At 40.6% G+C, this 20,163-nt stretch overlaps 1 protein-coding gene across 7 annotated transcripts in view; it reads right to left on the reverse strand.

Annotated features, from left to right (window-relative positions):
- The window catches only part of EML4 (EMAP like 4), a 145,591-nt gene that overhangs the window by 85,329 nt on the left and 40,099 nt on the right, over nucleotides 1-20,163 (reverse strand). Inside the window, exon 1 of one of the 7 annotated variants that reach the window (XM_079297519.1) lies at nucleotides 232-441. The exons of the other annotated variants lie outside the window; for them this stretch is intronic. Within the exon in view, the coding sequence (XP_079153645.1) occupies nucleotides 232-298 (67 nt within the window). The 5' untranslated portion in view covers nucleotides 299-441. Of the gene's footprint in view, nucleotides 1-231; nucleotides 442-20,163 lie in introns of those variants that run through there. 7 annotated transcript variants of the gene reach the window in all.

A 20,163-nucleotide genomic window follows, 5' to 3' on the forward strand; every position in this document is an offset into this window, starting at 1 on the left:
TCCGCTATCCACGCACGTCCCGATTTTATTTACTTTTCTTTTGTCAATTTTCCGGCAGCGCGCCGCTCAGCCCCCCGGCCGGCACACCTTGCGGGCAGTGCCGGGGACGCGGAGCAGCCTCACACCTGGCAGGGCAGAGCCTGCCCCGCTGCTGCCAGGATTCCCTGCTCCCGCCCGGGGCCGGGATCGCCCGGAGCAGCCCTCCCGGCGCGGGGCAGCGCGGTACTTTACCCGTGCAGAAGGCGGCGAGCGCCGCGGGGTCGCAGGCTGCGGCCAGGCAGGACAAGCCTTCCTCCATCCCTGCGGCCGACAGCGGCCCCGCCGCGCCTCAGCGACAGCTCCCGCGCCCCGGCCCCGCGGCGGGCGCCCGGCACACGCTCCCGGCCCCCGAGCCCCGCTGGCGGCGCCGGTCCCGCCGCCCGAGCCCCTGCCCCGAGCGAGCGGGGGCGGGCCGGGCCGGGCCGGGGAGGGGCCGCCCTCAGGCGGCGAACACGCGCTCGCGGCGGCGATCCCCGGGCCTGCTCGGCCGGGCAGCGGAGCTGCGCCCGAACCGGAGCGAGCGAGGGAGGGAGGGAGGGAGGGAGGGAGAGCGGCAGCTGCTCGCACACGGGCAGCGACCCGCAGCTCCCCATAGGGACCGCGGCAGCGCGAACGACACCCCGGCTCCGCCGTGCCGGACCGCGAGCAGCCCGCAGCCAGGACACGGTCCGCGCCCGGGCCTGAAGAACCGGCACCGCTGATAGCGGCAATGCCCTCGGCAGATGCTGATAAACCGTGGCTGTCCCGCAGCATGTCTGCCTGTCTGTCTGTCAGAAACTTACACATCTACGGGCACGAGGAGTGACAGGAGCAGGGACACGGGGAGTTCACACGGGGGGAAGAAGGGGGCAGCAGTTTGCTCGGTATTATATTGGAATATTTTTCACATGACATAGTTTCGAGACGAAAAAGCAATGACGTCACTGGCAATATACTCATATCCATTATATGAAAACTAAGCAAAATATCATGGCTTAAAAGCAGCAGCTTTGCAAAGCTATAATTCTGTTCGGCAGAAGGGAACTCGTATTACAAATGCATTACAATCTATTTAATGTGATCATGATTTTGTCTGTCTTGCAAGACGAAGCACAGCCAGATGAGAACTAATGAATGCAACATGTGTTCATTCTTTTGGTAGCCGTGCCTGAAGCCAATTGGCAGAATGACTACAGCAAGATAAATGTCAAAACAAAACTATTTGTGAATATGTACTGCATGTATTTTGACTCTTCTATCATACTTGAGATAGTTTATTATTTTCGAGATTTGCAAGCATATGAAATAACTCTGGATTAAAGTCTAGATTTCCAGACAACAGTGGGATAGTAAAAAAAAAAAAGGGGGGGGGGGAAGGGAAGTTCGTGTCTCCATTCAAAAAACAAGGAGGGGCAGCACTTTTTTTTCCACCATCAGAAATAGTTGATGAGGAGCTTAATAGGTTCATACGAACACATATAATTAGGACAGCACACAACTGGTTGTGTTTTTCCCCAGGATTAACAATCTACACAAAAACAGTAGTGTATTTCTTTTCCAGCAGCTCCTGATCGACTGGAGGAATCGACCTCTGCAGTGATCTAAAAAAAGAGATGGCAGTCAGCTGAACACAGCTCTGCAGGATGAAGTCAGCCAGACAACGACTGTGATTAATAAAAGGGGAAAGGACTAGGAAGCTGTCTGGTGGAAGATGAAGTGTTAAAGGCAAGGGCACCCAATCAAGGACCCTAATGAAGCCATGGGGCTCAGCACAGCACTGAGGCTATGGGATTGACCAACAACCAAGTTCCCAACTTGTCCTAACTCCTGCGTTGCATCAAGTCATTAAACAATCTTATCTGCAAGATGAAACACTGAGCCTTATCTTGGGTGGGATGGGCAGATAGAATAATTTAACACACACACTTTGGGATAGAATAATTTAACACACACACTTTGGTATCCTCTCAAACTCAACATGGTTCCCAGTACAACTATGAAGCCTTGGAAAAAATGACAGGCAAAATGTCCCATGAGGCCAAAGATACATTGTACCAAAATACATTGTATGTATTGGTTAGATCAGTGCCGAGAGCTGAAAGAGGCTTGTTGCAATCTTAAGTGGCCATTAGTGCTCTGAACAATGAAACTTTACATGCAACTGGCAAAAAGCATCCAATCTAGCTCACACCAATACATTTCTTTTAGAATATATCAATTTTGAAGTAAGTAAAGCACATTGCATTAAAAAAGTTAAGCTCTCTTACTGTAAAATGAATATGAAACACTGCTATTTCTGGGTATCTTAGAGCTTAGTGCCTGCTCTATCAAAAGCATGCAGATGAGGCAGAAGGAACCAAAGCAATTGTCAGAGCACCATCAGAACGACCCTCAGAACTCTAACTTTTGAAACAAGATTTCAGAAGGCTCAGTGTATACAGCTAACCCTGAAAATGGCAGAAGCACTCCCAAGCCACCCATCTCCTGCTCCATTGAAGACTTGATCAAAATTCCTCAAGTTGCCTTTAAATCTCTCATTATAACCTTACCTCCTCATTAGGATTTCTCACTCTTCTGTCTCTGGCCCTTCTACCATACCTGTCCTTCTAAGCCACCTATTTTCAGCAGTTGTCTATCTCTACACTATTCAAGCTTAAACACCATCTCAGGTCCCTCTTCCCTGATACTATTTAACATGAATGGTGGGTGATGAGGAAGTGCTCTTTTAAAGTATTTTAGATAGGCACAAATAATGAAAAAAAAAGTTAAAATATTACACACTCCAAAATAAAACACATACAGAATGTAAGCCTTTGCTTAGGAAAAACTCTCAGATTATTAGCAGTGCAAAGTGCATTGCCACACCATGAAGAAAACCAACAAGCACTCTTCAATCTAACAAAGCCTGTTAAAGATTAGGAATGGAGCTCTGCACACTGTACAAGTATAGATTAGTTCATTACTTGTTTATCCCAAACATACAAATATTTAGGAACACCACACATCTGGTGTTGTTCAGAACAGTTAATGTCTCAAAGACTGCAGTAGCTCCAGTTTGTGACTGTGCAAAAGGGATGATTTTAGATATACTTCAGATTTTCACAAGTCAAAAAACACTCCAGTGGGCCTTTTCTTCAGAAGGGGGAGGAAATGGTTCCTCCACCTTTTGAAGACAGCCACAGGAAGGCATGAATTCTTTGAAGTCACCACTTCCATGAGGAGAGGAGGACAAAGTAGGTCCCTGTGGGTCCATACACCAAAAATTACCATCCAGCCACTCAGAGCTAACTGAGGAAACCAGAGGTGCCCCCACCCAAGTCACCATGTCCCCAGCTGCAGAACACACGCTTGTCCCCAGGACATCTTTAGTACTTTAAGAAAAAAAAAAAAAAAAAAAAAAAAAAAAAAAAAGAAAAAGAGAGGAAGATTATCTTTTGAGCTTTCTTGGCAAGTGATACTGCTCCTAAGAAAGTATCTGCCATATGAAACTTGAAATCAGTTTTCACAGAACAAAGGTTTCTTAATTTCCTTCAGATTTAAGAGATTTCAGATCCAAGAGCTGCTGCATGAGGCAAATACAGTGATATATCCAGAAGATTACTAGAGATTCTCCCTATCTACCTTTTATTCATAAAACCTGTAACTGTACCTAAACATCACAAAGAGGTAACTCCAATGACACTAGTTTAATGCCTGTCTTGCTGTTGAACTGCAAGAGGGCAGCACTAGTTAATTTTGTTTCCTCATATATAGGGAATCAATCATGTTTCCACTAGCAAATGATCCTTCAAATATTTTGCTTTCCTCTTTCTGAAAATAAACTGCAACAGTATTTCAGCTGGCAATTAACCTCATTGCCTGACAGTATCACCCTTCAACAGCTGCATTCATTAGCTTTACCCCACAAAAAAAAGAGAATAAAAATGATTTCTTCAATAACCCTCCCAATTCCTAAAGCTTTTTAGTGCTTTATCTTTAGGAGGAAAAATTCCTTTCCATTTGTTTTTAAACCCATGTTATATCTGCTATCATCCAGCAAGCACAACAGACCAAAACCATCTCATCAGCTGAGACAAAGTAATTAAACAGTTTTACAAGATACACTTTGGTTAAGGATGCTCATTGCATCACACCTGCTTCCAGCAGTACTTGTGAGGTGTGCAGAGTTGGTTAGTGAGCTAAATAGGACAAGGATATCCAGCAGGATTCAGTACTCCCACTAACACCCATGGGATGTGGCAGCCTCTGCGGGCTACTCTTCACTCCAGGTGCTGGGCACTGTAATAAACCCTAATAAACTTCCATTCTCTGAAGAGTGATGAGGGCCTTTGACTAGGATTAAGGTCACTTAGAGCTGGCATATGGCAGCACTAAAATCAACATCCCTGCCCTTCTCCTGCATCCTTCCCATTCTCATTCTCTCCTGCCAGCACAGCTCATGGGGCTGCACAAAGAAGCACATCAGGAGACTGAATAGCATGAAACTTAACTCATTGCCATCAAAACAGGGAAACTCAGCGGGCCAGTCAGCAAGGAGGTGGCAGCACCCTCTGGAAAGAGTGGTGGGAATCGTGTCTGTCAACAGCAGCTCTGCCCATGGATGACTTAAGGAGATTGTGAAACAGCTACACTTGTAAATCACATTTCATTGCCAGAAAACCAAGCAAAATAGGAACTGATACAGAAGAGAATAAAGTGCTCAGGCAAGCACAAGGATGCAGCAGAGAGCACACAGCAGTGCCTGAGGCCCTTCCCTTATCACCCCCCTCCTAGACTCTAAACTGAGCTCCTTCATCCTATGGCATTTTTCTCAAATGGAGATAGCATGCAAAAAACACAAGAAACAAGAGGTTTACATTGGATCCTAAAAATTGTCCTGAGACTGTCCTCCACAACTGAATCATACCCAGCTTTAAACTAAACCCTAATAAAACTTGGTCAACCAGCCTAGGAAAGTGATCTGAATGGGAAAATTTATTTTATATTTGTTGTCCAAAAACACATTGCCTAATTTGAAAAGGAAAACCTGCAAACAATTTAGAGCCCTCCAAATGCAAACACACATTTTCAGAATAACCACAGGAATGCCTATTTTTGCCAGGGGGGTTGCTGCAGCAGCAGCTGTGCCAACACGGCGGAGGTGGCAGCAGGCTGATGTGGAGGGTGGGAAGGGTGGCAGGGTGCAAGGCTGGCATTTCACTGAGCACAGCATCAAACCACAGCTGTAGCATGCCTTCCGCTGCCTGCCTGGAGTGCTTGCATGCAGACTGCCTGCAGCTGCCTTCCTGCCCATCCAGCTGACAAATGAAAGAGTGCTCAATCTAAAACAGACACAAGAAGGTACTCCTCCTGCAAATTTCGTGTTAGGCATACGTTCCTGACCACATAAACCTGGGTGGTACCCCAAGAACATGTGCAACCCTGTCCATGGGGAAATAGTCTGAACAGTAGCATCCTTGTTAGATACAGTCTGTATCTTTATGGAGATAATCACAGTTTCATCTCTGGTCACGAACTGAGCTTCAAAAGCACACGATTTGCATAAGCGGTATTTTTAAAAGTACAGGTAAATTTTACAAGGTTGTTCAATAGAACTCATTTCCATGCTTTTGAAAATGATCAGCAAAAGTTTGATTAATAATGACAACTCACTGGTGGTCTTAGCCATATCAAAGTTGTGGTTATGACTAGCCATGGTGAAATTACTGATAATTATTCAGCTTATGCCAACAGAAAGAAAAATATTGCTTCTGCCATGCAGAATAGGGGAAACAGTAGTGCAGAGACAATCTACGAACTGTTTTCTAATAAAGCACTTTCAAAATAATATATTCTACTTATAGAAATACAAAACTGCTTAAGAGTTGTGTATCCTTTCAGAAAATGATTAAAAGTCATTCTTGCATGTCAAAACATCTCCAGATGTTGGCTGTTTCCATTAATTTGTTGCTGAAATGGTGACTATTTTTACTGCTTTTAGAAGTAGAAACTAAGAGCTAAAAACCCAAGAGAATTTGAAAGAGCACACTATTTATGAGAGAAACCAACAAGTTTCTTTTTTATCATACACTCTGAAGTGCTGAGGAGGTATAAAAGCCTTTACGAAAAAACTCTCCCCAAAAATCACAATCCTTCCCACAGAACTACTTCTGATTAAGGATGTCCAGCACAAGACCTGTGGATGCACAGAGGGTTTGCACAGTGGGTGATCAGCTCAGCTGTGCACTAGGGTGACATGTGACTGCACTGCCATCACCCTACCCCATCCCAAAGTGTGGCTCAGACATATGGCAAGCCATGGAGATGAGGGACAAATCTCACAGTGCCAGTCTGGCTTCACCTAGACCAACAGGAACACCTCTTGGCTTCCAGAGTTCTGCATATGCCAGCAGAACCCAAATCTTCCACCCAAGGGGTGGGGTGACCATCTCCATTTGTGAACATGCAGCAGAAATGCAGCATCTCTTATTTAAGTATTATCTAGTACATGCAAATGTGATGTAGGTGTCAGGCCTTAAGCTATTGCTCCAGAGTCTGACCTTATCAAAAGATCATTTACAGCCACACAGTTTTGACATATTATATATAACAGCTGTACAGTCCATAAATTAATTACCCTTCTGATGGCACAGACTACCAAACAAAGTGGTTTAAAGGGAATCTGTAGAAACAGTTTTATATCCATGTCATTCCTTTAAATTTAGCTGACAACAGTTTTTTGTATTCTTAAGGAAAATGGGTCACAATAATAAACATCATGTTTAATTTACAAATATAGGATTGAACTGTTGTGAAATCCCCAGGCAGGGTTTTGGACCCATACTATTGGAAAAACACACAAACATACTTTTTTTTTTTTTCAAAAAGGCAAGTATGGAAATTCCTGTTTACTTCTCTTGTTTTTCAGTAGTTCCTAAAACCTGGTGAATATAAAATGGGAAGAACAAGCCATACTCTTCCCACAAATTGCTTGATAAAAAATTGTCTTTAGAAGGAATCACACCGATCTACACACAGAAGTCGAAAGAGACCTTTCAACTAAGTTAAAAATAAAATCTGCCAGACTAGAAATCATGCCTACTTGACTAACAAAAGTCTAAGTAACACTATGGACATTAACATATTTTCTTCCTGTAGGAACAGTAGTATTACAAAAAGCCTGGCACAACTGATACCTTTGCCAGCCTCTCTCTGGAGAGGAAACAATGGACAAGTAAGAGACAAGCACCATACCATTTTAACTGGTAGCTCTTTCACAGGACTTGAGACCAAGGGCAACTTTTGACTACAGAAGTGTGTTGGTATTGCCAGAAATAAACATTCAATAGGTCAGAAAAAATAATTTCTTCCCCTGGATAACCAATCCTGTTATGACAGCTAAAGGTCAAAGCAAGGAACAAAGAAAGAGGGAGAAAGAGAGGGAACTGTGATGTGCAGTAGAGGTCTAACAGAACTGACAGACTAAACAGCTGTGTCAAGACAAGGACACATCATTCTACAGGGGAAAAACACCACACAAGAAAAAATGGAAAAGGTCCTTGATGGCTTTAAGAAATACAGTTGTATTTTTCAAGAATCCAGCTTACCAAAGATTCAGAGACTGACTAAAGGTCAGAAGCAGCAGGAGTTTGATGGTATCATATTACCTAAGAGGTATTTCCACACACTGTGGAACCACCAGCCCTAAGAGGTGGGGATGGTTACAGCAACATATGCTAAAGCTCACTTTGTCCTTACTTCACCACAAGAAACTCCTGTACTCCAGATCTGCCTAGTTATTATCAAGTAATAAGAGCTGAAAAACAAGAGAACAATCTAGAACACACTGAAATCACAAATTTTAAAGGCATTTAATCGAGCCTCAAATGAAGAGTTTACCCATCTGTTCCTTGACAAGGATAAATTCATGAGTTAAGTGAATGGAATACTAGGGGTGATAGGGCTACAACTAAAAGCAACTTCTTTGCTAGCAAAAGACACATCAGTACTGACTGCTCTGAGCTCCCAGCATCTTAGAATAAGGAATAAACTTGATATATTTGCATACAAAGTAAACTAAAATAAGAAAAACTATTTTCATAACCTGCTTTTTAATTTTTTTTAAGACAGACTACAAAAGCTTTTTTTTTTTTTTTTTTTAATATGCAAGAGTATGAAGTACACAGGTTTCATCTAACTAGTTGCTAACATGCAGGTGAACACAATGAATCACAGAATGGTCTGGGCTGGAAGGGACTTTAAAGTTTCCTTAGTTCCAATCCCCTGCCATGAGCAGGGACACCTTTCACCAGACCAGGTTTCTCAGAGCTCCATCTAACCTGGCCTTGAACACTTCCACAGATGGGATATCCACATCCTCTCCAGGCAACCAGTGCCTCATCACTCCCACAGCAAAAAATTTCTTCCTAATACCAAATCTATACCTATTTTCAATTTGAATCCATCCCCCCTTGTCCTGTCACTACTGGCTTTTATACAAAGTCTCTCTCTCTCCATTGTTCTTGTAGGCTCCCTTCAGAAACTGGAAGGCTACAATTATGTCACTCCAAAAATTTCTCAATTCCATGCTGAAAAATCCCAAATCACTTAGCCTTTCCTCATAGGGGAGTATTAAGCACAGTTCTATCACAGGATTTTTTAGGCAGAAACTTGACAAACACCTTTACACATAGCTTCTTTTAATTCAAGTTTTGGGGATTGTGTGTGTGTTTCTTTCACTAAATTCTGAACATACAACTTCCATTTGAAATACATATACGGTATGAAATGGACTGCAAATACTTTCATATCAGCTTGCACCATGTTTAAAGCAGTACACAAAACCAAATGGAGAATTACAGAACTTTTAAATGCATATGGTTACACAGATTTTAAATTATGGACATAATAAAGCATCATTACCTCTACAGTCTATGATGCTCTCTAGTATTTCAAATTTTTAAAGTAAGAGACACTTGATTCAAGATAGTCTTGAGATAGAAAAGATTTCCAAACCTTAGTAAAGTGATCTAAATTAGTTAACAACTACTTTTTAACAATCATACACACCAGAGGTGACCACTGAATTATTCAGTCCAACATACAAGTTCCCAAACAAACCCACATTCCTCTTTTTTCTATCCTCAGGCCAAAAGAATTTCTAGCATGGTCAAGAAGCTTTAGTCAAAACAAGACAAAAAGACAAACAGTAACAGTGATTTATTTATCTGTAATTACCACAGAAGCTTATAGGACACTGAGCACCAGACAATGTCACAATTTCAGTGTAATTTCTAGTCAGTATTTTGCCTGCTACCTCTATAAACAGGAAGACTCAGCTATTTCCTTCAACCAGCTGCTAGTGAGTTACTATCTTAACAAAGACCACAGGAAAATCTGCTTGAAAGTAACAAACCTCCAATGCTGGACATTTTACTCTATTTCTCCATGGCCTGTATTTGCAGCATGAATATGTGTTGGTTTGTTGGGTTGTTTGTTTTTGAGGGTTTTTCCAACATAAATGAAGGCTTCTACAGGAAAGCATGCATTGCCACATTACATTGAAGGACATCAGAACAAAAGGAATGGTATTAGATAGCAATGAGAAGATTGGCTCATATACTGAGAAAATTCCAGTCTCCATTTCTGAAGTTTTCACTAAATGCTGCATGCTTCTTTGGGCATCATTTAAGGATGCATCCCACTGGCAATGTGACAGATTCGAAGAATGTTCTTTCCCATCAAATAAAGTTTTTCACTATTCTGTCAAATTGCTCAACATTCTGCCACCCCATATGAAAATAAAGTGTAAAATTTAACTACAGCAATCAGGAATTAATGAATTGTTGGAAGTCGCTTGTGGAGCTTCCCTACACTTACACGACTCGGATATTTACAAATTTACATAGACACATTTGTATTGCAAAACTAACCCTCAAAACCACCTTGTTGAAGGTCTGTCACCCTGCAAGGGTGCTCACAAAGAGGCATCTCCTCCCAGCTCCTTTAAAACAAAGTTAAGAGAGAGCAGTTGCAAATGACTATAATTCATATCTTTCAAGATCTTCTCAACAGAAGATTTATACCTCAGTATTTTCCTTTGCTATGCTCTTGACAGAATTCAAATCACTCATTTTGTCTCACCACAGGAGAATTACTTGATTTAATGAGTAACTCATTTGATGGGTAATCAGGCAACTGATTTTATCTGCTTCATTGCTATCAAGAAGTCAGCACTACCTTCCATTAAGGAAAATTACAGGTTTTCAAGCATACCTGCAATCAGATGAAATCAAGTTTGTTCTTGCAGCATCCTCATAACCCATAGAGGATATGTATATTGCAGGAACGTTGGGAGAAGTAGAAAGAGGAGAATTAAATTAAGCAATTTGGAGGAAGTATCTTACTGCTTCACTGATGAAATCAGATCTATGGCATTAAAAAGAACATGAGATGCTATGGCTTATTCACATTGTCTCCTTCCTTTTCTCATTTATAAACCAATTGTTATTCTAGGCAGGATAGGAAGGAGCACTGGAAGGAATGTACTTGGAAACAGTAAACTGAGTTTGCAATCCAATTTTAATCACCTACCTGAAGAGCCATACAAAGTGGTCTGCAATCATGCTACATCTGAGACCACTGAGCAAGGGCACCACATGTCAATATCAATATATGATGAACATCCAGTCTACTTAACAATATTTTAAAATAGGAATTGCATTAATCCATAGTCACAAAAATGCTTAAATGTTAAAGAGCTGCTCATTTCCATGAAGCCCTCCAGCCTCCAAGAACAGGAATCAATACCTTGGGCTGTCTGTACCCCATGCACACACAGGTGGGGACAGCAGGGTGGCTTTCCAGCACAGGTCCACTCTCCTGCAGACAGGATGGAGTCAGGCAGCAGCTGCAGGAATGGAGCCAGCCATTCCTGAAAACTGGCCAGAAAACACTTGCAGATAACTGCTTGCAAGGTACCACTCTCCACTAAAAGGATTAGGAGTGGAAATAGCACGTAGTTGGCACAACCCTCTGAGTCAGGAGTTTGGTTTAGATCATTAGCAAACCAGCAGTTTAAACTGGATTCACTGTTGGAAGATTTGATTTGGTAAAAAAGTTTTAGATCCTGGAGCACAATTTAGCAGGGAGGAGTCTGGCTGGTGGCTGTGCACTGGGAGGAGGGGGGGCACAGCTCTGAACACAGACCACCTTGTAAGCGAGGTGAGGGATGGGCTAAAAACCTGGGACAAGCTCCAGCTGACTGAAAAGGGAACCAGGACTCACCTCCAGACTACTACACCCTATGCTCTGATACAATTTAACATAACATGGCAAATTTCAACAAGTTATTACAGCAGGTATCCTCAAAAATGCACCCTAATAGCATTTGCACAACTTGGGCTATACTAAATATTAAATGATGCCTTCACTGCTTCATATAGGGCATCACATTCCCAGTGACTGAGTATCAGAGCTACTTTTGTAAAAGAATGGCTATTAATATTGCTACCCCATCAGTAAAAAAAATTGGTTTTTTGCAAATTATTCAAGTACTTTGATTTCCCATACTGTTTTGCTAGGCAAAAAAGATGCAATAAATTCATGAAGATGACAAAACCAGTAGTATGCTGACTTAATTGAATTCCAGACAAAAAAATCTGCTTTAGAGCACAGTACTGGATTTGCTTTTGAAATTATCTGTTGCTAAAAGAGAAGGGTAGAGGAGAAATCTCAGCCTCCTACTGAGAGGTGGTGGTGGGAGTTATTCTACAACTGCAAGAGTATATTTCAGTATTTGGTGTAGCTGGAGGAGAGTGAAGCCTCCCAGGGGTGAGTGAGGTTGTCTGCTGGGCAAAGCCACTAGGTAGCAGGATCTGTTCACAGAGATGCAGTTTGAGCAGGAGAGCCAGACAGTGTCAGGTTAAATTAACTATCTTTGTTTAAACTGAGTTCTGAAGCCAGCCTCAGAATCCAACTTACTGGGGAAAGGGCAATTTTTCTGACCTTGTGTCAGTTAATTCAGGATCACTTCCCCCACACATTTAAGATTTTCATGCTTTTTCCTTTTGCAACTTTGAGGGACTGCTAAATTTCCAGTTTTGCTAAGCAAACACACAAATTCTCTTCCTTATACTTCACAGCTTCATCAAGCATGGCCTTAAAGAAAACCAAACTCTTAAAATGTTCCTGATGAAATCATATCCATTAGCAGTAGAGCTGATGATGTAAAAAAAAAAACAAAACAAAACACCCAAAACCAAAAAAAACCCCACCAACATATCTGGAGCTGTACAAAGCCTCTGCCAAGAGGTTCAATCCCTGGATATGCATCTCTTGGTAATGTTCACTTCATTTTGGCTTACTTGAGCATTCATGACAAAATTAATGTAACAAAAGCCTCTTATTTTTATGGGCCATATTGATTGTTCCAATGCATGCTGATCCTATCTTCTACAAACAAAGCCAGGATTTAATTGCACTGGAGCATTAAGCAGAAAGCCTTTAAAACTATTTTTCTGTTTAACCTGTCTGCATTGCAAGTGGCTGTATCAGAAAGGACTGAAGCATGTGCCATTCTGAAAAATAACCTGCAGTGATATATATGTGCAGGTGCAGTACCAGAGTCACTTCAAAACACATAAAAGATAAAAAAGAATTATGAGTTTGTCTTTCTAACCTCCACAAAGATTAACACAATTTTAGGTTCATAGAAAAATAACTACATACCTTGCTCTAGGCATTGCTGACATTGCTGGATTATTCCCAGAACATTTAGGAGGAGCTGCACAATGACAGCAAATCCACACATCTGAATCATCAATGCAAAATTCCTAAAGTTTCAGTTTAAGCCAGAGAAGACTGTGTACTTTTTGCTTCTATTCATTCTTCTAGATGTAAGCTGAAATTTTGTGCCCATTACAGTTTTGTAACTCCTTTGCAGATTATGAAAACAAAGAAGTAAAGCATATGAATGAAAACAAACTCATGGGGTTTTTTTCCCACAGTAAGAGTCAAATTTCCAATCCACTGGAAAATCCAACATGGTAGCAGATTATTAACCATGCTGAACAAATCAAAGGTCCAAAACAGGATTCCAGACACAGAAAGTAAAAACAAAACACAAGCCACATGAACACAGACCACCCTGCAAACCCTCCTAGTGATGGGATGCCTTCCTTACTTCAGGCAGTATTTCATTTCCCAAAGCTCACACTGACCAAGGGCCTCCTAAGGAGCCCTTGGCTGCAGTGATTTTCCTGCCAGAACAAGACAAGAGCTGCTTCCAGCTCTGTGCCAGACATGAATGACACACACCAGCCCCACAGTGTCTCCAGAGCAAGGACAACCTCCTGGGGGCACCATGGAAGGAAAAAGTCACACATTCCTTGCACTAAGGGTCTATTTCCAAATTCCTCCAGGGATTGCCTTTAAATAAGGACATTAAAAGTGTTTAGCCTCTTTGACAACATGCACAAAGAAGTTCATTCCACAGGTTTGGGAATAGAGAGGGTGTCGTATTGGCATGTTTAACATTAAGGGCCAAGCAGGAAATAAAATTTAGGGGATGTGCACAAAGAGGGGAAAACAGATGGCCAACAAAATACCTTTATTTCCTTTAAATATTTCGTTTTATCCTGTTTTTGCTTTTCTTGCCTATTTAAAGCATGAATTGTTGATGACAGGAACTGTTTTGAGGTTCTTATTACGCTGAAAGAGATGCTTACATGAAAGAATTTTTTTTTTACTTTTTAATCTAGTAAATTACTCCTAGTATTTCTGCCTAGAAACATATAATCTTAGTCCAAGATTTTTCACAATATACACAATTCCAGTCCCATCTGCACATCAAAAATACTGTAAAAAAAATATTTTAAATTTACACTTCATTTCACTCTCCAAAAGGACCTTAACAAAAATGAAACCTACCCTCGTAACAGCAAAAAATTAAAAACATTTATTTCAAATCCTTATTTCTTGTTTTTCTCCCTCTTCCTTAATCTAAAAACAGAGTTGAAAGATCTGGCAACTAATCCTTTTGTTGAGTGGCAAATAATAGAACTCAACAAGATTTGCACTTCTCCAAATAAAGGCTCCCTTTCTTGACAAAACAGAATCTGATTACAATATTCCCTAGATCTCAACATGAATTCATCTTAAAAACAACCTGCTTGTGGGGTTAAGCAGGTCCCTTAGTGATAGGAGCAAACAAGATCCCACCTGTCCAGAGGACCAAAAAGTGGCCTTGAATATGTATTTGTCTGTATGAAATACGTCTGTCCATGACCCACAGAGCCAGGCACGGACCTGGCCCCTCAGAGCTGCTCACTAAGGATCATAAAGGACAAAGCAGCACCAAGACAGGAGGTGATTACTGCAAAACTCAGGTGGGTTACAACATGGGCCACACCTGCTCAGTGACCATGAAGAACACTGTCTCAAGTGAGATGACAAAATGATATTCATTAATGAGTTAGTTTGGGGTTCAAAACTTTTGAGATCTTTTCTCTGGCACAGGGAAATTACATTAACATTAAAAACATGCTCACCTGTAAAGGAAGCAGCAGCAACAATAGGCCTGGGGCTACTTGAATACCAAAGTGTACAGACAACATTAGGCAGAAGTCTCAACAGTTGACAGTACTGAACATTCTTTACATAGCAAATAATCTGAACAGTCTCATTGCACATGCTGCAAAGATAAATGGTGGAGCATTAAAAGAAGCTGTTAGACAGGATGTGTCCCACTTCCTCTTCCTTCTCATTGAAAACTAAACAACATAAATCACAATCAGTTATTTCAAATGTAATCAACCCCTGCCAGGCATCACTACTTGCTAATGCTTTCCCTCTGCCCCACTCTCCTGACCATTAACTCATCAGAATAAAATAAAGCAAAACAAAACAAAAACAAACAAACAAAAAACCAGAAGAAGCAGCAAAAAAATCCCCCACTCTCTGCACACCCTCACCTACAGACCTATAACCAGCAGACTTGGTGATGCCTTCCCCTTCTGGAGCCTAAGTAAAACTAAACAAGCACAAAACAACAACAACAAAACCAATCAAAAAAAAAAAAAAAAAAAAAAAAAAAAAAGGTTGGGGGGAAGAGGAAAGGGGAAAAAGAAGGCAAGCACAAGGAACAAAGCCACAAAAAAAGCCCAGCAAGCATGGAAGAGGGTCTGGGCAATTAAATGAAAGGAGCAATCTCAATACATGCAGCAGATCCAGGCATACAATTAACCATTCAAAGCTTACACGGTTTCACATCACCATTAATATCTATCAGCCCTCTTTTAGAGGGAGGAACCATCCACAGTTTAGACAGTTTCACATCATCATTAACATCTGCCATCCCACCTCCACAGGGAGGAACCATGAACACTTGCCTACACAGCACAAGCACCTTCAAGCAGATGCATTACTGTGCACATGGAATTAGAAAACAACCTGAGTCAATAATTGGTGTCATCAGACATTTTACATCAGTCTTTCCATTCCTAAACCTTTTCATATCCTAAAATTGCAATTAAAGGTAAAGGGATCACATCTGGAAAAAGAATCATACAACTTCTTGTTTTCAGAGAGCCACATTCCTCGTATGGCAGTTAAAAACCTGCCAGAATTTCCCCTATAAACATGTTTCCAGCAATTTCAGCTCTCCCACGCAGTCTTCAGTCCTAACGTAACAGTCTCCTGCAGAAAAGGTTGTTTTTCATAAACACACACACACAAATAATTTGGCCACACATTTCTCTTGCATGATGCATTGTTTTCCACATGCTAGCATCAGTGTCCTACCACAGCTGACAATTCAGAGACTCAAAAGAAAAAGCATTACTCTCACAAGAAAACAAGTCTTCACATTATGAAACAAGAGAAACATAACCTTTGAGAGGTGGCCAATACTTACACACAAAGGCCAAAATTGCCAGGTAGGGTAGTGGATGAGGGAGGAGAGAAAGAAAAAAAGAGAAATATTGAAACATAACAATTATCACTTTGGGGAGCAACTGGGATCCTAGAGAGATTGACACCTGTGGTCCACAAATTCTCTCTCATAAAATGGAAAGAGAAGGGTGAACTCTTGAGAAACTAACATTTTATTTCTTGAAAAACCCAAACAAACATGAATGATAGCAGTGGCATGGACGTAAGAGCTGAAGGGTTCCTTGGGTCAGTGGTCAGGGATGCTGCCCCAGTCAGTTCATGCTGATGGACAGGAGAGATGAGCAGCAGCTCCAGCAATCACAACCCAATCCTGACCATTCCTGACCACTGCCCAGAGACAGTCAAACAGTCTGGCAGAGGGCATTCTATTTTTCCAAGCTAAGGAACAAATCTCTTGAGGAAACCTAGACTACCTGGATGAATAAAAAACTGACCTGTGATACTAAAAATAAACAGGAAAGCTTTTTTTTATTTTTTTTTTCCCCATAAGTGAAAAAAGCTTAAGAAAGACAAGCATGTTTTAGAGGTTACAGGGCATCAACAGAAGAGCAAAACCAACTGGGAGCTGCTTGAGCTGAACCATGCAGAATAAATTCTGGGGCATCTCTGTTACTATGCACCACAGCTTCAAAGGAGGGGGAGAAAGACAGCTACTACACACTGAGGTGTAAGAGATCATTTAGGAAAAAAAAACCAAACTGGAACAAACACAAAACAAAAATATTTTGCCATGCATTTCAATAAGATAACACTGAAAATGAGGAGAGGATAATGGTTATTGCCACATACAGCATGGAGACGAAATGGGACCTTTATTCTACAAATAAAAACATAAAGGGATCTGGATAATCTCCATCCCACAATACTGAAATAACTGGCACTCAAAACACCAACAGATGTGACAAAAATCACTACAAGAGGAAGGGGGAAAGGAAGTAGTTTGGGAGAGAAGGAAGAGAAACCTTGGTGCTACAAGTACAAAAGCATGACCTTGATAAGACAAGATCTGAACAAAAGAAATCATAAACATAATTGAGCAGTGAAATGAAGACAAATTTTATTTCAGCTGAGTAATTTATTACTCAAAAAAGGAACCAAAGAGCTTACACCAGTGAACTCAATCTAGAATTACAGCAAGAACTGATGTCATAGACAGCAATATTTAAAGTATAGACATATAACATTTTAAAGATGAACAAAGCACTGGTTTAAAAACAGGCAACAGGGAGATAAGATGCTCAAACAAAGAAGATGTGTGCTCCTTCGGTTTTGTCACACCAGAGCTACATAAGTAAGTTACATAGTAACCACACCAAAAAACAGGTATCAATAATGACTTCTGGGAGACCAAAGTTTGGAGAATTAGCTGTTCCCAAAGGCATCACTCAGAAGCTGGACAGTCCTTTGGGCTAGCTGGAGCAACACTAGTGCAATGAAATTTAAACATATAAAGTGAAAGCCAACTCTGAACAACTTCTGCTATGACCCAGTAACAGGAGATGAGGGGGAGAACAGAGACTCAGAGCAGCAACTGCTGCTGGAGACTGATGCTTTGCAGTACTTACACACACAATAAATAGGCATTTTAACAGAAAACCAGAATAATCCATTATATAAGGTGTTGGCCAACCACTACTTGTAGTTTTATACACGTAGTTGTGGCTACCAAGTCAAAAGCAAAACACAACCAAACCACCTGCCTTTCCCAAAACCAATTTACCTGAAACACGTGCAGAGAAGACAGAGCACAGAAAAAAGAAAAAAAAAAAAGGAATCTGTTTCATAAGGGAAGCTAAAGCACATGGTATCCTCTAGCTTAGCAATTAAGTGCTGAAAGCAACAGAGCTGTGTAGGTATGTTAATGTAAGGCAGCATGGATCACAGGAAAAGGAAGGGGGTGAGGGGGAAGCACAAGCTGGTAGAAGCCCCAAAGCTTGAGGTATTACTCCATCTGGACTGGCAAGCTGTACTTCAACAAACTTGAAAACAAACTTTAGCAGGGTCTGCACAGCACATTTATAAATTCACTATTGTTTGAATGAATTTTTCCTGGGTAGAACTTCTGTAGCTTAGGTATGGTGTGTTTCCTCACTCAGCCAGGCATTTACATTTAGTACATTCTCTGCTATAACAGAGATGTAGAAAAAATGCTTCTGAACTTTTCTGCAGCCTCCCTAGGGCACACTATGCTTTATTCACACTTTGTCATTTTATAAAGGCTTTAAATGTGTTAGAACACATGAGGAATGGAAGCAACAGGCCCATCTAGATTTAAACTTTTCTTTTTAACACAGCAGTTTGGGGAAATTGTCCCCTTCAGCCCCCCATTCCCAAGTCAGCTGTATTTTAATAGTCCATTACAAGAGAAGAAACAAATCTCAATATTTACTTTTTGTTGAACTATCAGATAAACGCTGGGTCTATTTCTGTTCTATTCACATTCTCCCACAATTTCCATTACAAGGTATGCACTAAGCATTTTGACAAGAAGTTCCCCACTGCTAAAAATCTCAGCGCTAAAAGAAAAACCAGAAATGTTTATTTAGATTCTCGTTCAAACTCAAATAAATTTTCAAAATTAAAGTGAAATTTCCTCCAGCTTACCCCACTGCAAAACAGGCTCACACAATCTAAGAGCTCATAGACACAAACTCTAATGTTGGAAAATGAACTTCAATCCCATTTTATAGGCAACATCTTTTGGTTTGCTTAACAGTCCTCAAATACCAGCAAAAATGTACACATCTTCTGTATTTCTTTAATTAGAAATGCCTTATGATGCCTGTTGTTCTCTCCCCAAGTTTGCAAGGCATCCAGCAAACAGGATTACCTGCACTGGGTGTAATTTAAAATTAATTTTTAATCATTAAATTGTTAGGATATGAATATATACTCTTACTTGCTTTAATATTCTGGGTAAAAGCAGGCATTAAAACCTAAATAGGATATCTGTATGATAATTCAACAGCAATCCTATGCATGACCAAAATAATATGTTTTCAGCAAATTTATATATTACTTTGCATGTCTCATACCACAAGTCTCTGCCCTTACTTGAAAGTGTGACACTATTCTGGCAAACCAGACATCTTTCCCCCACCCCCTTTCTGCAAACTTTCTTGGCTTTTCTTGTTTTTAAACACAAGTTCAGCTTGCCATATCCTGCAATGTTTTGGAGTAATTGCCTTTGAAAAAAGTTGCCTTGTCCAACTGGCAAATATGCCCCATTTGAAAAGCAGCAGCCTACTCCCAAATCTATAGCAGCAAGATGAGCTATGAAAGGAGGAAAGGGCTCTTGATAGGAACAACTGATTATGATTTTTATCCCTGCTACATGGCACGTTCACTGTCAATTAAAAACAAACAAAAAAACTCCAGGAAACAAAAAAAAATCTAACTGAAAGAGCATAAGTTATATTAAGCATTCTTCAGCTTTTGAAAGCATTTTTAAATTCTTTCCTGTGTATGAATGATGTCATCTAAACCTCACTGAAAAGTTCTGGCAAGACTGGTATATAAGCAAAGATAGCATGTGCATGTAAGAACCTGAAACTACAGTCCTAGAGTTAACATCTTCTTATACTCCAGTTTATGTTCAAGTGTTGCTGCTTGCAGGTCATCTGCCTCTATAGCACATTTCTGTTGTTCAAAACCTGATAAAGTAATTAATCACACAAAGAACAGTAGCTGTGTAGGACAGAGCTTAAAAAAATAATCAAGACTTTCTGACTGCAGGAATTAGTTTTTTCTTTGTCCTTTACTAGAAGAACTAGAAATATTTCACAGAAATTTACTTGCAGAGCTGTGGTGCCACTTTGCTGATTTTTAATTAGGAAAAGCATAAATAAGGACAACATACAACCTAATCAAAACTCTTCACAATATTTAATATTTTTCTCTAACCAGCTTTCTTTGCTTTATAAGACAGCAGTTAGTCCTGCTAACAGGAACTTTGTCTTTCACTTTCCTTTCTTCGAAGGAACATGTGGTTATTTTGGAGAGCATGTCAACATGTTCTTGTCTGCTATAAACCAGCTTTGAAATCAAACAACTTTGTTTGAGGATTATAAGTAGGCAAAAAGAAATGTGACAATTACACAAACAAAAAAAAGACTTGTCCTGAACAAAGCTGTTATTTCACACAGCAGTAAAAAGAGGAGAAAAAAAAAAAAAATCACTTGATATTCTGAAAGTTCTCATAGAAAACTGACACAT

The sequence above is a fragment of the Erithacus rubecula genome, assembly GCF_903797595.1.
Source record: "Erithacus rubecula genome assembly, chromosome: 2".
Classification (NCBI taxonomy): domain Eukaryota; kingdom Metazoa; phylum Chordata; class Aves; order Passeriformes; family Muscicapidae; genus Erithacus; species Erithacus rubecula.